The sequence below is a fragment of the Ascidiella aspersa genome, chromosome 3 (assembly GCF_963924565.1).
Source record: "Ascidiella aspersa chromosome 3, kaAscAspe10.2, whole genome shotgun sequence".
NCBI classification, from domain to species: domain Eukaryota; kingdom Metazoa; phylum Chordata; class Ascidiacea; order Phlebobranchia; family Ascidiidae; genus Ascidiella; species Ascidiella aspersa.
This window is the reverse complement of record NC_139449.1, coordinates 23,789,055-23,811,934: the sequence shown is the minus strand read 5'-3', so window position 1 is coordinate 23,811,934 and position 22,880 is coordinate 23,789,055. Positions and strand designations below refer to the sequence as shown.

The 22,880-nt window shown below is 36.7% G+C and overlaps 2 protein-coding genes across 2 annotated transcripts; both read left to right on the top strand.

Moving 5' to 3' along the window:
* The first annotated feature begins 881 nt into the window (after positions 1 to 881).
* LOC146161002 (alpha-(1,3)-fucosyltransferase 4-like) lies at positions 882 to 1,451 on the top strand. Its single transcript, XM_083385068.1, has one exon. The coding sequence runs from the start codon at positions 882 to 884 to the stop codon at positions 1,449 to 1,451; it is 570 nt and encodes a 189-aa protein (XP_083241194.1).
* An 18,491-nt stretch (positions 1,452 to 19,942) lies between these two features.
* Positions 19,943 to 20,512, top strand: LOC146161001 (alpha-(1,3)-fucosyltransferase 4-like). Its single transcript, XM_083385067.1, has one exon. The coding sequence runs from the start codon at positions 19,943 to 19,945 to the stop codon at positions 20,510 to 20,512; it is 570 nt and encodes a 189-aa protein (XP_083241193.1).
* Positions 20,513 to 22,880: the final 2,368 nt, after the last annotated feature.

Here is a 22,880-nt window from a genome sequence, read left to right as displayed (position 1 = left end):
AGTTCAAATTTCAACATTTAACAATCCACGTAAATAACCCAACTTTACCGAAAAGTATTCAGCATTTTAATTTAAATCAAGTCATTTGCGGTAATGATTTAAATTAAGTCAAATTTATCTAAGGTGTCATTGACAACGCTATATACCAAATTAACATCTGCCAAACCTTACTAATATTAAGAAATGAATGGCTCAAATCACAATGTTAGCAATGTACAGTAGTTATTATTTTGTGTAGGCGTCTCGACCAGTACTACGTGTGGTTGTGCTATGAAGGACCACCTGCCCTTTACAACTTCAGAGGACTTCGGCTTAAAGAATACGATCGTGTATTTAACCTTACATGACCTACAGGTAGGTTCACAAAAATGTTTTATCTAGTTTTATAGAATCTATAGAAAGATGGTAAATTTTTTTTAGTTACTAAAATATGCACTAACTATAATCTTCTTGAGTAAACCCAGCCTATCATCAACCAAAAACTCTGGCCCTGTTTAAATTCGCTTTTAATGAGTGTACAATATGACAAATATTATACCGTTTATGCGTAACTGTATAAACCAAGATTTTTAATGTTTTGCCAAGTTAAGTGTCGGTGAAAATAATTGGGTGCATGATCTTTATGTGATAGTCTTTTCATGGTTTGATTGAAAATATGCAAAATTCGTCAAGATGACTCGCCCTAATGACAATCTGTTTTGTTTAGGGACAATTCCGATATTTCAGTCTCTTACGGAAATGCAGGAAAGGCGTACTCAAAGGTTGCGAACCTAAAGTTGCCACTGGATGATAGGCAGTTAAACAGCATGCTAAAGGAAAAGACAGCGCTTGCTCTTTGGGTCGTATCTAATTGTGACCTTACAAAAGGTGCAAGGGACAGAATGCGTTTTATCATGGAAATGAAGAAACACGGGCTTAACATTGAGACGTCGGGAAAATGCTTTCACGACAAGCGAGTCAGTTACAATTTCTCCAAGTACAAGTTCTACATGGCGTTTGAGAACTCCTGGCACTGTCGGGATTACATTACCGAGAAGTTCTGGGAAAACGCGATCGTTCACGGAACCGTTCCCGTAGTAGTCGGGCCTCCGCGGAAAGATTACGAAAAAATCGCCCCTCCAAACTCCTTTATATATGCGTTGGACTTCGCCACGCCCCGAGCCCTTGTGGAATATCTCAACTACCTCGACAAGAACGACACCGCTTACCTGGAGTACTTGCAATGGATGAAGATGGACCTAAAGGAGATGCCTCAGTACAGGAGGGAGACCGAGTGGTGTCAGCTGTGTCGCGTCCTGCACGGAATTAACATCGACAACATATACAACCCGGATAACAGCAGTCGCCTCAAAGACATCCCGATGTATGGGCGTTCAAACCGAACCCGGGTTGTTCAATCGCTTAACAAGAGATTTTATCAACCGGATGATGCGGCGTGCTTGATGCCTTGACGGCAGAGCAACGATTTGACAAATTGGGGAGTTGACAAAGCCGCGTGAATGCACGCGGTTAAAAGTGCTACGTTTTTTTGCGAATTTTGGCAAAATGTTCGATATTTCATACTGTGCATAAATATCACTGTTTTGCTTATTTAACGCGCCATACTATTATTTTAAGTGAAACTAAATAACCAGCAAAGTTTGAGAAAAAAATATCTTGAGTGAACTTTGCCAAATCGCAATCGAAACTTTACGAAAAGGGATCTGTTTTTATGATTCTATAGGACCTTTAATCGAAATATTGAATTTATTATTAGTGATTTTTAAAGCATCTGATGACGAAGCGTTTTGATCAATGGGTATGTTAACATTTTATCTGTTTTTCGCCTAAAAATGTATACAGTCCAAACAGGTTTTCTGTAATATTAAATTATACAGATGTCGTAATAGTAGTGATATATATCAGGGGTGCTTAAGTGAAGGGCTACCAAGGGAGGCGCGGAGACGCAGTCATAAAAAAACCTAAAAAAACATTTTTAAACTTTTTTTTTTTTAAGTTGTGCCAACACGAATAAGTTTTTTTTTTAAATTACAGTTTGTCCTGTGCCTAAACACACTTTATTTTATGCCTAGTAACTTATCTATTTTCCTCAGTGAGATACACATTTAGTTACGGTGACCTGAATGTGGCAGGATATTTATAAATTTAGCAAGCGGTGACATAACATACTGTAATCTAACACGCAGGAAGCCTAAGTCTACAGCCCTTCCCAGGAGCTCGTTTTTCTGTCTGTATAAAGTGATTTTTGAACCTGAAGTAAAGTTTGAGACACGTATTATCTTTCGTTAAAGGTACTATATAATATTATACGACTACCTAACAACTTCTTGTTCGCGTAACAATAAAATAAGCGCTAAAGAGACTAATTACGTTTTTACAGCATGCTAGCATCGCTTAAAAATTTTCGTTTTTACTGTGGAAAAAACAAATACCCTTTGTTACCAATAAATTAGGCATTATCCTATCACTAACAACTACTTAAACTTATAAAGCAAAAAATTAAACATTATAATGTTGAAATCATAGATTTCACTACTGTGAATTCGGAAATACAGGTTTAAAAGTTGGTTCAGTAAGTATTAACCGGTATGCTAACAAATTGTGTTTTGATTGGATAAATTTACTTACAACCACTGTTTCAAATGACGTATGTTTCTAAATACAATTAAATTCGAGGCCCTTGCGTTTTGATATGTAAAAAGTAACGCAAAAAATTAAAATCTAGAAATGCACCGCAACGTATAGCATATTTTTTTGTTTAGGGTGTGCTAACCCTCACCATAAACCAAATAATATGCGGTGCGGTATTTGGAGCTTTTATTTTGGATCTTTTTGCGTTGCTTTCTACGTTTAAAACAAAAGAGCCCCTTAAATTCTTTCCTGATTGTGTTGTTTGAGGCTATGTAAGGTGTACAAGCAACGAATTACTTTAGTTTCCTCAAACATCTAATCTTGCCTTAAAAAAGGATTAGGATAGATAAGTTTGTCAAACGCTTTTATATTACTAGTAGAGTGCTTATAAGAACAGCAGGCACGTCGAAAGCGATTCAAGTAAAATGGAAAAAAACTGCATTCACAATCAAACGTCAACTTGGTGCGACCTCGGCCAATGGTGCTGCCACCTGAACAACAACGCAAGTTGCTTTGAGAGTGGGCTGGCAGAAAGCGATTGCTATATGATTGAACATGAGGAGGAATTTGGCATTTTAAACGTTGTGTAAGTGAGCAATATAATGATACATTTTATTGTTTTAAAAGCACAGCACATGTGCAATATTTTTTGACAATTTCTACTAAGTAAATACAAATTTTTGCGCTTGTGCACCAACGAACCCTTTGACATTGAAAGTCTTGCTATTAAAATATTGCTCAGAATCAATTTCATTATGTCTAACCACGTCAAGTACTGCATTCTGCGACCCAACTAAATTCAACGTCGACCCCAAATTGTATGACGGACCGGCCTTCGAAAAACAACAAATGCCACTGATCGAGATTTGTTACAACTTTCATTACCACTGGCTACGGAACGGTGACGAAATCCTCGACGAATTCCCCCCACCCCCCCTCGTCATAAAGAAAATTTTTGAATGCGAATTAGAATAAAATACTTTAGCAGTTCGTCAACCAAATTCCAATTCTATCGCCACGGACTTTGCAAACTTGCAAGTTCATACTGAAGCAAAAACAAAGTAATATCTGTTGGATTGTCAAAAGCATTTTGTCAGTGCGAACGCGTTTTGCCTTCAAATTTCTTGTCAGTGTATTCCAGCCGCTGGCCTAAAACGAACGCCTGCAGCGTGCGAAATATTTCATACGATCCACAGCGTCCCCATCCAAACTTGTGTACGCTGCTGACCTGTCAAAAATAGAATTGTTAGTTTAAACGCCTTTCAAGTAGCCTATGTCGGTCAGTTCAATCAAGGTTCCTGGAAATATAGCATAATCATTTTTTTTTACTTTTCAGCGGTCCACTGGTGATAGAGATTGGATTAAGTATTGCTGGCCTTCTGTTCGTAGTAGCAGTCGCGGTCGCATGGCGAAAATGGCAAAAATCTAACAGGAACTTTTCAGGAACTGCAAGTTACCCACGTGGTAATACTACTATTGTTATATTAAATTAAAATCCGAATGAACGTTAAAAATGCTTACCTCAAGTAACATATAGACGCTATAACTGTGGGTAATCAAACAACAGTATGTTTATACATAATAAAGTCAATACCCCAAACAACTAACCAGTATACTCTTGTAGCACCGCCAGGGGATGCCAACAACGGTATTAACCCTGAAACTCAAAACACCTATTCGAGCTTTCCGCAAAGTCCAATGCAAGACGCCACAGCCTTCGGAATCGCCAGCCAGAGTATGACACCAGGACCTGGTCAAAATGCCTATTCCAATTTTCCCCAGGGTCAAAACCTGTACTCGGGTAACAATTTCGGTGCTCCCCCGCTTCCGCCGGGTTCCGCGCTTCCTCCACCACCTCCTGGTTACAACGCGGCCACGCAAGGGACCCAGATGGTCGGCGGCACCCAGCAGATCCAGAACTTGGCGCAGACTGCAGGAGGATTTTTGTTGGGATAAAATATACGGAAATGAAAGCTAATTATGCTTATGATATTTTATGTACCATAACTGAATTATCGCTGTGAGGCAGCTGATTACATAAATTTCCGTTTTATTATATCCGAAACTGAGAGATCGCTGTCAATAACAACCTATTAATTATCATATAAATCGCACAATGCATGCACATATTTTCATTCATTTGTTTTACAGTCATATATGCGTAATTCTTTTGAAATTGCCAGTAAAGAGGTCAACAATAACAGAAAGCTCATAAAATAGTTAAAGAACGGCAAAAGATTAAAATTTTATTACGAAAAGAACAAATTTAGTACCTAATCCTCCAGCCGATCCGACTAAGTTATGAAAACATTGTGTATTAGAAGTAGGCTAGGTCATAAATTAAAAAATAAGGAAAACTAAACAAGGCAAAACAACAATCACTAACCCAGATATCACCCCAAAAAATATTCATCTGCATATCATTGGGCAAACTTTCATAGAGGGGCATTCTAAACGCAGTGAATACAAGTCACTGTATGTGTGACTTGCATATTTTAGTGGTATCGAACTTGCATTATTTTAACTGCTGAACAAAATTATCTTTACCCAACTAATAAGCGCGAATAGAATGACGTGTCGAGCCACATAAAATCATCATCCAATATAGATCAGCAGATGTCTAGTATCTATTGCTTGAAGGCTGAAGAAGGAAAATGTTAACACTGAATAAACACGCAAAGCAGTCGAATCGAATGATTCCCAAGTGTTATTTATTACTTCTATACTGATTACCCAGTGTTACTACTTCTGTACTGTCCTAATCTTCCAGAAAAAAAAAATTATTCAACTTTTGCAGAAGACCAATATTTTTTTTGTAAAACGTGGGTCCTGTAGTCTCATCTCTACTGCGAACAGGTTATTTCCCAAATATTACGAAAATAGCGTCACACCGGAGTATATTTTGAGGCATACTGCTTTGCTACGGAAAACAGTTTAAAAAAAACTTTCTGAGCCACAAAAAAATCAAAATGAAAAAAGAATGCAAATTGACGAAAAGTGATCTCCGAATTTAGATTTTATGTATGTAAAACTCCTATGAACCATAAGAGGCTCTTAGAGTTACAATAGGATATTTAAAGAATATGCTGACGTCGGTAAAACCGTCAAAATGGTAACGCATTGTCATATAAGTCGCGAACTTTATTTATGCTGTAATAGCTTTACGTAGTCGATCCACAATCGATTGAAAGGAAATCCTCATTGCGCCTGTATTCAAATACTACCTTGAGTAATTTCACGAGAGGGCCCAGCGCACAAGTGCAATCTGATATGCTTTGACAGGGTTTTAGGTGGTAGAAAATATCAGCTTGTCGTCCTTTTATGAAAGTACTGAATCTATTTAAACTGTTTGGTATACGATTGCATTTATGTCAGGCAATGTCGTGTCGTTGTCGAATTGGAAACTTAAACTACGAATTCAGCGGCGACTTGCACGAAACATATAATGGTGCTAGAAGTCGGTGTAATCATGTCCACGCAGGCGGGTCTCTTGTAATAGTTAACGACAACCTGGCTTACAGTTTAAATCAGTGCTGCAATAGTAGACACGAGTACTGGGTCGACTTGCCAACAGGCAGTAGCACACCAAATCTGTGCAACCTGGTTATTATTCGTGGTGGCGGTTCTGGTTATGAATTTATTCAACGAAATTGTGGCACTGCACTTCGCTACATTTGTCAAACTCCTATCGCAACATCATCGACCTCTAAACCACTGCCAACCACAACTCAAACAACACTCGCAAATGTTTCTCGCCAAAGTACAGATCAGCCGTCGACAATGCAGCCTCAAGATAACGTTCTGCTGATCCCGCTGATTTTGCTTTGCGTGGTCTTTGTGCTGGTTTGCTTTTGCGGAACATTGTACTGCATTGCAAAAAAGCGAAGCAAGGAAACCGCGGCTACAACGGAATCTATTAGAAACGACCAAGCAAGGTCGACTGTAGCAATGTCAAGCAACCAAGTTTTTACAATTAATTCAACCAAGAAAACAGAAGAAGATACTCAACCATATTGCACGTAAGTTTTGCATTTTCATGGCCGTTTTTATTTTTTTCTGAAAACAAAATCCCCGACCTAGATGCACATTACTTTAACAATTGCGTGTATAAGAAAACTTGTATCACTTTCAACCGTGAATTAATAGTTCCCAGAGCGTTTTATTATATTGGAAAGGGCTCTAGAATGAAAAACTTTGGAAGCCCTGCTCTGTATTACTTTAAAATCAACAAATGATTGGCGTATAGGTGCAAATAGAAATTACCCTAACAAAATTTAGAATAATTACTTTGGAGTTTATAATATTTAAGATATGGGTTGGCACCCAATAGGTTAGGATCACTGAAATTTCGCTACATAGCCTAACTCACATTAAAAACTAAGTTTGTATTTGCATAAATAGATAAGTAACTAGAAATAAGTGAAAAGCTGTATAAGACCTTTGTGTTTTTTAAAATGATGTGTTCTTAATCTGTTTCTAAACTGTACTAAAAATGAGACACGTATTTTGTGTTCTCTAAACACTGTGCACAAGATATTTTTTCATATTTCTGTTTAAGAATATCGCAATACGCTTCTGTGGACGCAAAACCAGACAACAGTCACCAGACTTTGCCCAAAATTCCATCAATTGAAAGGAGTTCTCAGAATGAGCTGTCGACTACACCAACAGACTACAGACCGAAATTTCCATTGCCAACGCGACCTGCCAAATCATACGGCCTCGATTACGTGCAAAACGTCGTGTACACTACTGCGCCGTATGTTGTCACATACGCAGAACTGCAACCTTCGGACGCACAAGAGGATTGACTGAGAGTTGGATATGCATTGCTTCAGTGCATTTCAAAAACTACGAAACGAATGAAATTTATATCCAATGTTAACGTTAATTAAAAATTCTTTCGTGATAAGCTGAAACACTTTAGGTAATAAGGAATCTCCCGAATACAATAAAATGTAAAAGAAAGAGTCTTGTTTTCGTGTCAGACCATCTAAGACTATTTATAAAAACAGGTAAAATATAAAATCATTTCTTAAAATTTACAGAAATAGTACTTTTTTACTACTATTAATTGAATTTTATTACATTTTTTTTTACATATTAATTGAATTTTTTTCGCTTTTTGTACAGAAATTGACGATGCCTTATATGCGAAATATATATTTCTGTAAATTTTAAGAAATTAGTTTATGTTTTATCTGTTTCTTCCGTGGTAGTTTTTTTTTGTAGGTAATACTAAAAACTAAACAGTTTATACTGCGTTAAGCCACGTATTGATTGTTTTTAGAACAATAGTGAATATCATTCAATTTATTTAATGAACAGAAGTGAATATCATTCCATTTATTTAATGAACAGAAGTGAATATCATTCCATTTATTGTTTACACAAAACATGCGATTCCTCAGCAAGATTCAAGCTCAATTTTTCACACCAACAATAATGAGACAACATACTGCCAAATTGTTTTTTATCACGGAGGAATTGACAAAAAAAATTGTCGTACATTTTCAGTTAAACAGTATGCTAAAAATATGCAGTCAGGGGTGCATCCGGGAAAGCCAAAAGTATTATAAAGAGATGGTTTTCACAGATTAAATATTATTTGCCAATGTAGTTAACATTGCACGTATTTAGGTGCTTTAATTTGTGTGAATTTCTGTAGTCGTGCCCCCTCTCCCGTAAATTTCACGTTTCTATACCCGAAGTGTGCAAGAAATCGTTGCTAACGTTTATGTTATGAGTGAGAAAAAAGGTTACTAAGTGCTTTTTTTGAGACATTGTATTACTGTAACCAGGTCCGGATTTACCAATAGGCTAGGCAGGCTGAAGCCTAGGGCCTCAACGTCCAGGGGCCCCGAAATTCGGTTTCGAACTTGACAAAACTTGACAAGTTTAAACCCTACCTAAAGTATATATATATATATTCAAGAGTAGGAAATTCTATACACAACTGGTTTCAACCACGTTGTAAACCAGGGGTCGGCAACCTACGGCCCGCGGGTCGGATCCGGCCCGCCGATATAATTCATCCGGCTCGCCGCCTCTTTGAAAAACTTAGGCAAGTCCATTTCACATACTTTTTTACTATTTTTACTACTTAATTGCGAAAATTTGTATGTTCATTCTACGTCCGCTTTGTTTAGTTTTGATGCTGCGTTTTCAACTAGATCAGGGCTTTGCGCCGTGGAAGGCTGCCAAGTGCGACGCAAAAAATGGGAAAACTTATTAAAAAATATTAGACATATATTTTTTAACATTTTTTATTTTTTATTTTCGGCATTAATAAAAACTTGAGAAAATTTAAGTCATTAATAAAAACTTTAAGCAAGAAATTTAAAAGAAATACCAGTAAACCAAAAAAAAAAATCGCGCTCGCTTCGCTCGCCAGGTGAGCCTTGACTTAAAACGGTTAACAAACACACAGCTAGATTAACATTAAATGTCATCGCGTTCCCTCAAAGTAGTTTTATTACAATTTTCATTAGTAGTATGGATGACGACGTGTGAACTCAAATTGTAAACTAAACCAACGCTTTTTGTCGTGCTTTGCCTCTGTAAATGTAATTAACACGTCTCAAGTGCAAAAAATATCCAAGGCCCGCCTGATTTACAGTTGTTCCAACATTTCAAAACACGATTCTTAGTTAACATTTTGTGCGGCCCGCAGAGACCTTTCTAAGTTTGGTTTTGGCCCGCGACTAGAAAAAGGTTGCCGACCCCTGTTGTAAACAGTCATTATTACGTCGTTTGCATCTTGATAAGGGGGGTGAAGTGCTAGGTCGTTTTCATAGGGTTAGCAAAGTTCTTTAGAAATCTGAATCGTTATTAAGTACTTATGCCGAATTGTACAGTTCACTTGTAGACTTTCTAAGCGAAATTAAAGATGGGTTTTTTAGAGTTTGATCTGGAAGCAAAAGCAACCTTGCCTAATATTAACTATAGAGCTGTCACTAGGAGACAAAGAAATGCACCTGAAGCTTTAAGTGAACTTTCTGCAAAGGAAATGTTTAAAGAAAATTCCTTTGTCCCTATGCTCGACGCACTTGAAGCCAATTTAAGAAGAAGAGCTAATGTGTGCAGTGACATTGCACAAATATTCCTCTTTCTTGCTAATCTGATATCAACTATGGTAGAAATTGAGGCGTAGAACTTTTGAAGGAAGCGTATCCGTAAGATGTTGACCCAAAATTTACTGATGAGCTTCTACAATTTCATTTGTACGTGAGACAAACACAAAACCAAGGGCTTACCGGTACAGAAGAGCAATCTATTTCTTTGTCTCATGGAGACAAGGAAAAACATAAACACTGCCTTTCCTAATGTGGAAGCAATATTAAGACTGTTTCTAAGATTAATGGTCACTAACTGCTCAGGAGAGAGATTTTTCTCAAGGCTCAAAAACATCAAAAATAAACTGAGATCGACAATGTCTCAAGAAAGGTTGTCCGCACTGAGCATTCTGTGCATTGAGAGTGACAAACTTAAACAGATAAATGTTGATGAACTTTTGTATGATTTTGCTTTGAAAAAAAATTGCAGCCTATAGTCTTACTCTATTTCAGGGGTCCGCAAATACGGGGTCGCGACCCAAATTTGGGTCGCGGGACCATTAAGTTTGGGTCGCGAAAGCCTTAATGTATTTTAATAGCAGCCTATCTTTGGTAAGTTTTTAATTGTTTTCATTAGTACACTAAATTATACACAAGAGCCGTCTTACTTGAGCGCGACTAGCATTGTCACGCGAAATGTACACACTAATAAGACCCGTAAAATGTCGTCAGACTTTTGTTTGATCCAGGTGAGGGAAAAGAGCACTGGCAATCTAACACTATTTTTGGCCATTAAGGAAACACCAAACTAATCTGCTTAGCCGGAATCTGTGTTTACTTCCTAGTAAACTAGGAAGTTACTTCCTCCAAAAAACATTATTCTACTTTTTAGCCCATTATCTTTAACCAAAGCGTCGTGAGCATGTTGCATTCTATAATTATTTTGTCTGATAATATTAACTTTTGGCAAACATAAACTGTTTAACCAGGTTGTGTAGTTTTTCAAAACTTAAACGATATAAACAAGCTATTATAAGACGCTTTACGCGAATCTTTATGTTGCTAATGCGTTTTCTATACAGCTGTGGGGCACTAACGTGATGCGGAAATCTGTTTTTGTGTGGTCAAGCGCGTCGACCATCCTTTTAGAATTTACATGAAAAGTTTTGCTAATAAAACCAGATGCAGACAATATGGTTGCGCTTGACGCATTGAGTTAGGCTGGACAAAGCAGGGTTATTTAACGTCATTGTGCTAAGATGTTGCGTCTTAGTTTAATTTTGTAACATCATGTCTTAAAATATATTCCACCGCAAAAATCCTTGAATCCGCGCCTTATACTGCTGAGTTTCCTAAAAGGATTGCGAGACGTCGGAAATTTTTAGTGAGTCACGCCAAAAATATTAAACTCCTTGCCAGTAGTTATTGCAGTTAGCTAAGTACCGGACGGGGTTTGAAGGGGTTATGGCGGGGAGTTAATGGGGCTGCCACTCAAGGAACACATATTGGTTGCTATATTTGTCATACAAATGAGACATCACACGTAGTAAAACTCAAGACTTATATTCAGTTGCGTTACAGAACCCTTTCACTTTTAAAATAAACATAACACAGACTTAAAAATAGAGTTAGCTCCACCAGGCAACATATCAATAAATATAAATCGCTCTTCTGGTGTAAACTAAGTATAAACCGTTTCGGTAGCAGATACCAGCCGATCAGGGTTAAATTCGAACTAAGAATGTGTAAGCCAGCTTACTAAAAAGGATAAAAATAAAAAGACTAAAATTGATAAATCTAGACGTCACTGAAGTATGCGATAAGCTGTGTAGGAACGGAGTCATCCGGTGCAGAACTGCACGGCCGGATAACGGGCGTTTTTCAGCTATGGAGTCAAGCTGCAACGACGAGTGGATGGCCGGAAACCACGATTGTTTTTGTTCATGTTGTGACAATATTAATTAATCTGGAATGATCCAATAAACCGTCTATTTATAGGAGTGTGGTTTCCAGTCTAGAGTTTTACAATTATCCCAATCAATTCCGTGTCGAATAGAACGGAATGAATTCATGGCGCGTTGCTCGATATCCTCCATTACCGAGTTCGTCACAATTAGTAAAACCGAAAATTTCATTGCTTTAAATATCTATTTGTAATGTTTTCCTCTGAATTTAAGGTATTTGGAATCTAGACATATTTTTGCCATTTTATATAACATTAATATTAACTTAGTCCTGATTTCTAGTGTGGTATTTTGGTTAAGACGTTCTTGAATACTTGTATAGCTAGGCAGTGCTCTTCAACCTTTTTTGGTTTGGTGAACCCTTAAAGTTGTGACAAACTCGTGCACCCTGTTTACTTAAGAGGTAAACTGTGGTAAAAAGCGATATGAAAAATCATTAAGCATATTAATATCAACATGTCAATTAAACCGACTGGAACTGCCGAAGTTTTACCAACTGTGGGTAAGAGTTCGATTATGGCTGCAGGCTGCTTGCGAGTAGGCTACCATTGCATGTCATAAAATAGCATGCAAACAAACTTGAGAAGTCAAATATTAATGGTTCATTAAAAGTTTTTGATGCACCCTTATGTAGCTTTTCGTACTGGTGTACCCCATGCATATATTGGTGCACCCTAGGGTGCACCGTGCACACAGGCTTACGAGCACTGAGCTAGGTTAGCAGGGACTTTGGTAAACAAGAATACAACGTCAAACGAGACCATGCGTTCATCTTTCTTGTATTCGACAGATTCGGTGAGTCTGCAATGGCTTTCAGTGTACTAAGTAAGCCGTAATCGTTAGTCAAAAAGCAGCTTCAGAAGAGCTAGATTTCAGTTTTTAACACACATGTGCGTACATATGTTTCATTAAATAAATGATATGGTACTGTAAATCCCCTTCAATATGAAGTTGCTTGTACTAACAGATTGAGCAAGCATTGGTGTAATAATAACTTTGGTGTAATAATAATATTGGCGAAACAGGAAGATCGTTTAACACACGCCGGAAAGAACATATTCGCGACGTGAACAACAACGACGCCAAGAAGTCAGCCTTGGCGCAGCACGCCTGCGGTCGTCAACACGGTATTAATTTTGATGGGGGCACTGTTGTTGCAAGAGAGAGCGACTACCGAAAACGTCTGTTTCGGGAATCTTGGGAATCCTATACACCAAAGGCCGGATACGATGACGCAAATCTAAGACAAAGCAGTCAGGCTCGACTTAAGGTTTGTTCTTAGCGAGACTATACTTTTTTGCCGCCACTAAAGATGCATTTTCATAGAAACAATGATTTTGACTGCTTTTCATAGGTTTTAGGTTAGAAACGATAGCTTAAAATGTTTAGCAGCTATTTATTTAGTATAAAGAAACAATTTCTGGAACAGAAAAGAAGGGAGATATAGGGAAAACGCATACTTAATCGGTTTATAAAAAATAGTTATCGGTATCCGGTAAAGGTAGGAAAAATGGGATATCGGTATCGGTTGAAAAAAATGGTATCGGTCAGTCTCTATCCATCTTGCCACGTAATATATAGTATAATGATAAAGAGTTTACAGCACGATGGATTCCTACATATTGCGTAACCACTAAAACTAACATAATAAACAGTAATAAAAAACACCATACACTTTCGCGCCAACTCCTTATTTTAACAGGCAGAAGCGGAAAATATACCACGAATATAGTTACGCAATGCAACTTAAAAAGTGGTTTATTGTTGGTTTGACTATAGGAGCTATACTTTTGATCTTTTACACCAAATATTCGAGATATTTGGAACCTTCTACCATCCACCTAGCACCCCACTTGAATCTGGTACAACAAATTAAAATTCAGGTATTACATCACATTCTATCTTTTTTAATATTAGTTATTCATACTGCATATTTATCAATTTGCATAGATATCTATATAATAACTTGTATTTAGTAATATGGTAAGTATGTTGTAACCAAAAAAATGTTATTTATAACCATTTCCGTGCTATAACTAAAATATTCTTGGCCAGTGATCCCTCTCAAAGAAAATCGAATTAGGTAAGTGCACAATTGAACTAAATTTAACTGCAGTAATTTTCGGTCGGTGCTATCGCGCATTTGCGAAATACCTCACAGCATAGGTTGCCAAACTTTTATATGGAGAGCTGGATAATTGTAACGATTGGCGATTGCCGACCATGTAGGTAACTGCTAAAGATTCAAGATCACGGGTTACATGTAAAATTTTGTATTGACCTTATTGGAGTTAAATATTATTAAAGAAGGAAACATAAATAACTATTTATTGCAATATGAAATAAAAATACTTTAGTTTGCAATTTTATTAAATATTATCTCAACTTTGTTCCTGTGGAACGAAATAAGAAACAATAATCGTATAACACAATGCAAATTCCCATAAAAGACCATCTCGTAGTTTAATGACCCCTGATTTAAAGTCAACAACGGTCGGAAACACACAATAAGACCTAAAAACAACAATACCTAAAGCAGAAAAATCTATAAAACCATAGAGTTAATAGTGATGTACTAAGGTGTCGGGTTTGGGGTTAGTTAAAGTGTTGTTTAGGCCTGATTCTGATCTTTTATGTCTTATTCTGACGGATTTAGGATTCCGATTTAGACGGTACTAATATCATTAGGTATTAGTCATATGTTGGTCTTATTCCAAACTGTGTTATCTTCTGACGTTGGTGTTGTTCTCATCTTTGGTCTTATGTCCCAATGGTCATGCAAAACGCAACAAAGTCAGTGGCATGCAAACAAGTTGAGAAAATCGTTTATGTATAGAATCATATTTAGTTTGCTAGAAAAACAAATTAGCATAAACAACGTTTTTGTTACTTTTTAGGAAAATTCTTCCGGGACAAAAATCTTATCAAACTATGTTCAAACTGATGACTTATACAACAAATTAAACCACTCTTTAAGTAACTCACGTGAAAAGGTAAGATATTTAAATTGTTCTAATCGTATTTAAAATTATGTTGCGAGTAATGCTGCAAAGAAACCACGTAAAAAGTTCGCGCTAACCGCAAAAGTGTCATTGCGTTCATCTTGTTTTCAAAAGGTGATATAATTAGGGCGAATATTTTTTGACTTGTCAAAAAAAGTCAAAGTTTGTCAAAATTTACACGTTAGGTCTAAATTTGTCAATATTTTTGGTCAAAATCGAATAAAATGCTCAAAAGTTCAAAGTCATTTTAACCGTATTATTCTAACAGGTCAAAATTTTGTCAAAATAAATTATTTTCAGGTCAAAATTTGTCAAAATAAATTATTTTCAGGTCAAAATTTGTCAAAATTTTAATTTTTCAGGTCAAAATTTCCATTATTTTTGGTCAAAAAATATTCGCCCTACTCATAATATAATGGTCTATTGCAAAAATGCAAAAAAGTCTGAGGCGGTCTGAAAAAACTAGCATAGTTTTGGCCCCAGTAATATCTGGCCTAACATGGCCTTGTCCGTTATAGAGTTTGTTTCAAACTGTATTTTTGCCTATTTTAACTGCGTTTAATAAAAAAATATTAATCTGAACTAAATTTCTGACATTTTATAGGCCATTTGAATGAAATAGTTTTAGCTCGATGGCGTCCTGCGTCTAATCGCATCCTGTAAAATTAGAGTTTTGGCAACCTATACGTTATAAAGTTTTTGCGCGAAACTCCTGACGTACTGTAGATGTTCATTAACTCTACCAGATTGTTCTGACTAGCCCAATTTGATTTTAAAAAGTAGTAAAAACGTCTTCAAAAATCAAGGACGGAAAAACAAAAAAAACACGCAAATTGCAAAATCATGGATCTTTTTTTAGTTATTTAACAACACATGCGTATTTTTATGAAAAGCGTACGACAGCATAAAAGCAAAATTAACTGCTAGAACAGCGATTTCCAACCAGGATCCTTGAGAAGGTCCCAGGGGTCCTGGAGTGCACTGAAAAGTGAAAAAACTTGTTTAATGTACGACAATAACTTTGTTATAGGCACTAAAATAAAACAGAGCCGTTAAATGTATGGAATATTTGGATAAATTTTATGAATTTATTTGCTTGTTTGCTACGCTTACCAACATTCAGAAATTGGGAATACTTGTTTAACCATAGAATACTATGGTTTAACCTTCGTCTTTTATGGCGTCACACAGAATTTTATTGTAATGCGGCGCATTAGCAACAGATCAGACTTAACAGTAAAAGAGGCTTAAAACGAAAATACCCGTACATATTAAAGGAATTTACTGTTATATTGGGTTATGATAGTACCAAGAAAACTCAGTGTTTCATTTTTGGAAAAGTGTTGGCTAATAGTAGCATTAATTCGGTAAAATGAAAGGAAGGCCTAGCGTCACGCTAATTGCCAGAAGAAAAAACATTTCCTGTTGATACTAAAAAAAATTGTGGCAATTTTGTTTGCATTGAAAACAAATTTCTTCACAAGAGACATCTCGTAGTCCTATATTTAAAAGGTTTAAATTTAATCTAAGCTTTAAACGTGAAGTATGGATTAAAAATCATTTTCTAATTGACATTAACCATGTTAAAAAACTTTTTTAAAGATGACCTTGTTGATTTAATTTTACACATTAAATTTAAACATTTCATCAACAGAATAATTGTGTGGACTTTCAATAAAATATAAGGCTATAGCTTTATCGAAAACCCGACAGTATTCCCGTGGTTTGGTATGATTAGTTTTAAGTTAGGGGTCTGTAAGCTTGATATTTTTTTAAAAAGAATTCGTGACTAAAAAAGGTTGGAAACCACTGAGCTAGATGATTGGGACAATGCAGACTTAATCAGCTATAGCTGCTATAGGACATTCAAACTAAATACAACAAGTAAAATATTGTAGAAGAACTCGCGCCCATTGAGAAGTAACTGTCCACCCCGCTTGTCCATAGTCTATACTCTAGTCCGGTCATGTTCAAATAGCGGATCGCGATCCGGTTCCGGGTCTTTTCAACGTTTTGCGCGGATCTTCTAATGTAGTCTTGAAAAAATAAAATACTTACTTTTTGACTATTTTAACTATACGTAAGTGCGAAAAATTTTCGCTTCGCGCGAATGATTTTTCTACGTCCAACTTGTTTACGTTTTGATGCTGTCTTTTGAACTAGATCAGCGCTTCAACGGAAAACGTATTCAAAAATATTGGTCATATATTTTTTAACAAATTCAAATTCAAAAGAAATGCTAGTATACCTAAAAAAATCGCGCTCGCTTCGCTCGACACGTGCCCCTGACTTAGAAAGGTTAACAAAAACTAAACAAGATTAACTATTAAAGTTATCGCGTTTCTTCAAAGTACTATTATTACTCTTTTCATCAGTAGTATGGATGACGACGTTTGGGCTCGAATTTTAAACCAAACAAACGCCTTTTTTCGCGCTTTGCGCACACACTTTACTGCCTCCTTAAATGTTATCAAACACGCTTTTAAGTGAAAAAGAGATACGAGGTCCGCCTGATTAAAAGTTGTTCTAACAATTTAATAACACAATTCTCAGTTAACATTTTGTGCGGCCCACAAAGACCTTTCTGAGTTTGGTGTTGGCCCGCGACTAAAAAAGGTTGCCGACCCCTGGTTTAAACCCACTCATCATTTTTCTCACTGAAACATTCTTGGTGTTTTGAAACATTCTTGGTGTTGTTCTTCACTTTTGACTTTTAAAAGTTATCAATATGTTGTAGGGTAAATAAAGCACCATAAAAATTAAAGCGTGACCAAATATGTTTACTATTCGCATTTGGTGGATCATCATGTTGTCAGGTTTGACTGTGGTGGATCATGGCAGAAATCATTTGAACACCCCTGCTCTAGTCTATACTATAGACTCTATACTTCTATAGTTAAACGTTTTCCTAATTTTAGCTAACCATCCTGATCTGGTGGAATACGATGGCAGACCGCGACAGGTATCCGCTCTACGAACTGCCTTATCATTGCGGCCGCTGCGAAGTCGTCACAGACAAATCGAAGGTAAAAAGCGTACTTGTTTTTCACTTCTTTACTCCTTCAAATGACCTCATTATGGTCGCTCCCCTAAAAGCAACACAAAATCATGTGGATTTGGCAGCCAATATAATATTTCCAAATGAAAGTGCCAGATTACCTTAAATTGCGTAAAACGGAAACCTAAAAAGGTTTTATGAGAATGACCGCTTGTCAATATAGTTAAACAAGCAAACTACAACTAATTTCATCCCATTTGATCCTACGGTGCAACAGTGGCTAAACTATCGGCAAGATTTTCTATTCTCTCAAGGCTCATGATGTTTTGGAGATAAACTATCGAATTTTTTGTCGAACCAAAAGGTTACGGTTTCCAAGCTTTTGCCAATTTGACGTCGCAGAGCTTTACGCCGAGACAAATTAACGATTTGGGTGTGGAAGAGCTCAAAGCTTTCATTTGATGAGTAGTTTTATCACAAACGCTTCGTGTTGAGGGAAAGGTTTGGTTTTTATTCCTTACCAATGAGATGAAGCACGGTTGGTATGATTTAACTGTTCCATGGGAAATAAAGCTTTTCGGAATGTTGCTTTTTAAGTGAGGAGCGATGAGTTGTCGTTTTCCAGTGCTATTTAAATTGTACTGAGATGTCTGTTTGGGGTGCCAAAAAAACGTTTTTAAAACAGAAATGGGTTCTGTCAACAGGTATATAAAAAACTCCTAGCGGTCCAAGATAGGCAAGGTGAACCCTAGAAGTTTTGATATTCCTAATGCGTATCTTGTTACTTTTGTCTATCTATGTCTGGACACAAAGCATCAATTGCCGTTTCAAAAACTCGAGGTGGAATTTATGAAAGGGCGAAAGACATTTGCAAGCAAGTTTGCCGTGTGTATAGGCCCAGATCTAGAACGTGAAGTTAATGTCTGGTGCTGATGAAATTGCATTTACTAAGTGCAACTTTTCGCCTAACAATAACAAAAAACTTCATACACCCTTCGGGCCTATAGGGTGAACCGTTCACCAGTTTAGGAAACACTGCGCTAACCCGTGATTTAGTGTGGGATCACTTGGTATTGCAAATATCTAACTGTATTACAAATATCTAACTTTTTTCAACTTTTAAAAAGCAATAACAACCATTTTTTTACAGTTAAATCATGCAGCAACAAAGGCGGTAATTTTCCATTTTCAAGCACTCACACTGAACAGCTTTCCACCTACAAGGTATGTTTCACAATTTTGGTAAAGCATTTGTTATAGTTTGCAAAAAAAAAAAATCTTCAGCCAAAAAGATCAATAATAGTATGGAGTATAATATGAATTCTCTAATTGGCATTAAAAACAAATATTAACTAGCAAAATCGGTAACACGTTCTATTCTCAACAATATCAAAGACGAAACAAAAAAAAGTTCAAATTTCAACATTTAACAATCCACGTAAATAACCCAACTTTACCGAAAAGTATTCAGCATTTTAATTTAAATCAAGTCATTTGCGGTAATGATTTAAATTAAGTCAAATTTATCTAAGGTGTCATTGACAACGCTACATACCAAATTAACATCTGCCAAACCTTACTAATATTAAGAAATGAATGGCTCAAATCACAATGTTAGCAATGTACAGTAGTTATTATTTTGTGTAGGCGTCTCGACCAGTACTACGTGTGGTTGTGCTATGAAGGACCACCTGCCCTTTACAACTTCAGAGGACTTCGGCTTAAAGAATACGATCGTGTATTTAACCTTACAATGACCTACAGGTAGGTTCACAAAAATGTTTTATCTAGTTTTATAGAATCTATAGAAAGATGGTAAATTTTTTTTAGTTACTAAAATATGCACTAACTATAATCTTCTTGAGTAAACCCAGCCTATCCTCAACCAAAAACTCTGGCCCTGTGTAAATTCGCTTTTAATGAGTGTACAATATGACAAATATTATACCGTTTATGCGTAACTGTATATACCAAGATTTTTCATGTTTTGCCAAGTTAAGTGTCGGTGAAAATAATTGGGTGCATGATCTCTATGTGACAGTCTTTTCATGGTTTGATTGAAAATATGCAAAAATTCGTCAAGATGACTCGCCCTAATGACAATCTGTTTTGTTTAGGGACAATTCCGATATTTCAGTCTCTTACGGAAATGCAGGAAAGGCGTACTCAAAGGTTGCGAACCTAAAGTTGCCACTGGATGATAGGCAGTTAAACAGCATACTCAAGGAAAAGACAGCGCTTGCTCTTTGGGTCGTATCTAATTGTGACCTTACAAAAGGTGCAAGGGACAGAATGCGTTTTATCATGGAAATGAAGAAACACGGGCTTAACATTGAGACGTCGGGAAAATGCTTTCACGACAAGCGAGTCAGTTACAATTTCTCCAAGTACAAGTTCTACATGGCGTTTGAGAACTCCTGGCACTGTCGAGATTACATTACCGAGAAGTTCTGGGAAAACGCGATCGTTCACGGAACCGTTCCCGTAGTAGTCGGGCCTCCGCGGGAAGATTACGAAAAAATCGCCCCTCCAAACTCCTTTATATATGCGTTGGACTTCGCCACGCCCCGAGCCCTTGTGGAATATCTCAACTACCTCGACAAGAACGACACCGCTTACCTGGAGTACTTGCAATGGATGAAGATGGACCTAAAGGAGATGCCTCAGTACAGGAGGGAGACCGAGTGGTGTCAGCTGTGTCGCGTCCTGCACGGAATTAACATCGACAACATATACAACCCGGATAACAGCAGTCGCCTCAAAGACATCCCGATGTATGGGCGTTCAAACCGAACCCGGGTTGTTCAATCGCTTAACAAGAGATTTTATCAACCGGATGATGCGGCGTGCTTGATGCCTTGACGGCAGAGCAACGATTCGACAAATTGGGGTGTTGACAAAGCCGCGTGAATGCACGCGGTTAAAAGTGCTACATTTTTTTGCGAATTTTGGCACAATGTTCGATATTTCATACTGTGCATAAATATCACTGTTTTGCTTATTTAACGCGCCATATACTTATCATTTTAAGTGAACTAAATAACCAGCAAAGTTTGAGAAAAAAATATCTTGAGTGAACTTTGCCAAATCGCAATCGAAACTTTACGAAAAGCGATATGTTTTTATGATTCTATAGGACCTTTAATCGAAATATTGAATTTATTATTAGTGATTTTTAAAGCATCTGATGACGAAGCGTTTTGATCAATGGGTATGTTAACATTTTATCTGTTTTTCGCCTAAAAATGTATACAGTCCAAACAGGTTTTCTGTAATATTAAATTATACAGATAATAGTAGTGATATATATCAGGGGTGCTTAAGTGAAGGGCTACCAAGGGAGGCGCGGAGACGCAGTCATAAAAAAACCTAAAAAAAACTTTTTTAAACTTTTTTTTTTTAAGTGGTGTCAACACGAATAAGTTTTTTTTTTAAATTACAGTTTGTCCTGTGCCTAAACACACTTTATTTTATGCCTAGTAACTTATCTATTTTCCTCAGTGACATACACATTTAGTTACGGTGACCTGAATGTGGCAGGATATTTATAAATTTAGCAAGCGGTGACATAACATACGGTAATCTAACACGCAGGAAGCCTAAGTCTACAGCCCTTCCCAGGAGCTCGTTTTTCTGTCTGTATAAAGTGATTTTTGAACCTAAAGTAAAGTTTGAGGCACGTATTACCTTTCGTTAAAGGTACTATATAATATTATACGACTACCTAACAACTTCTTGTTCGCGTCAAAATAAAATAAGCGCTAAAGAGACTAATTACGTTTTTACAGCATGCTAGAATCGCTTAAAAATTTTCGTTTTTACTGTGGAAAAAACAAATACCCTTTGTTACCAATAAATTAGGCATTATCCTATCACTAACAACTACTTAAACTTATAAAGCAAAAAATTAAACATTATAATGTTGAAATCATAGATTTCACAACTGTGAATTCGGAAATACAGGTTTAAAAGTTGGTTCGGTAAGTATTAACCGATATGCTAACAAATTGTGTTTTGATTGGATAAATTTACTTACAACCACTGTCTCAAATGACGTATGTTTCTAAATACAATTAAATTCGAGGCTCTTGCGTTTTGATACGTAAAAAGTAACGCAAAAAATAAAAATCTAGAAATGCACCGCAACGTATAGCATATTTTTTGGTTTGGGTGCGGGTTAGCGTTCGAGTTTGGGTGGTAAGTATTATTATATTTAAATTATTATTAATAATGCTTGATCCACCCGAACTCAAACGCTAACCCTCACCATAAACCAAATAATATGCGGTGCGGTATTTGGAGCTTGTATTTTGTATTTTTGCGTTGTTTTCTACGTTTGAAACAAAAGAACCCCTTAAATTCTTTCCTGATTGTGTTGTTTGAGGCTATGTAAGGTGTACAAGCAACGAATTACTTTAGTTTCCTCAAACATCTAATCTTGCCTTAAAAAAGGATTAGGATAGATAAGTTTGTCAAACGCTTTTATATTACTAGTGGAGTGCTTATAAGAACAGCAGGCACGTCGAAAGCGATTCAAGTAAAATGGAAAAAAACTGCATTCACAATCAAACGTCAACTTGGTGCGACCTTGGCCAATGGTGCTGCCACCTGAACAACAACGCAAGTTGCTTTGAGAGTGGGCTGGCAGAAAGCGATTGCTATAAGATTGAACATGAGGAGGAATTTGGCATTTTAAACATTGTGTAAGTGAGCAATATAATGATACATTTTATTGTTTTAAAAGCACAGCACATGTGCAATATTTTTTGACAATTTCTACTAAGTAAATACAAATTTTTGCGCTTGTGCACCAACGAACCCTTTGACATTGAAAGTCTTGCTAATAAAATATTGCTCAGAATCAATTTCATTATGTCTAACCACGTCAAGTACTGCATTCTGCGACCCAACTAAATTCAACGTCGACCCCAAATTGTATGACGGACCGGCCTTCGAAAAACAACAAATGCCACTGATCGAGATTTGTTACAACTTTCATTACCACTGGCTACGGAACGGTGATGAAATCCTCGACGAATTCCCCCCACCCCCCCCTCGTCATAAAGAAAATTTTTGAATGCGAATTAGAATAAAATACTTAAGCAGTACGTCAACCAATTTCCAATTTTGTCGCCACGGACTTTGCAAACTTGCAAGGTCATACTGAAGCAAAAACAAAGTAATTTCTGTTGGATTGTCAAAAGCATTTTGTCAGTGCGATTAACGCGTT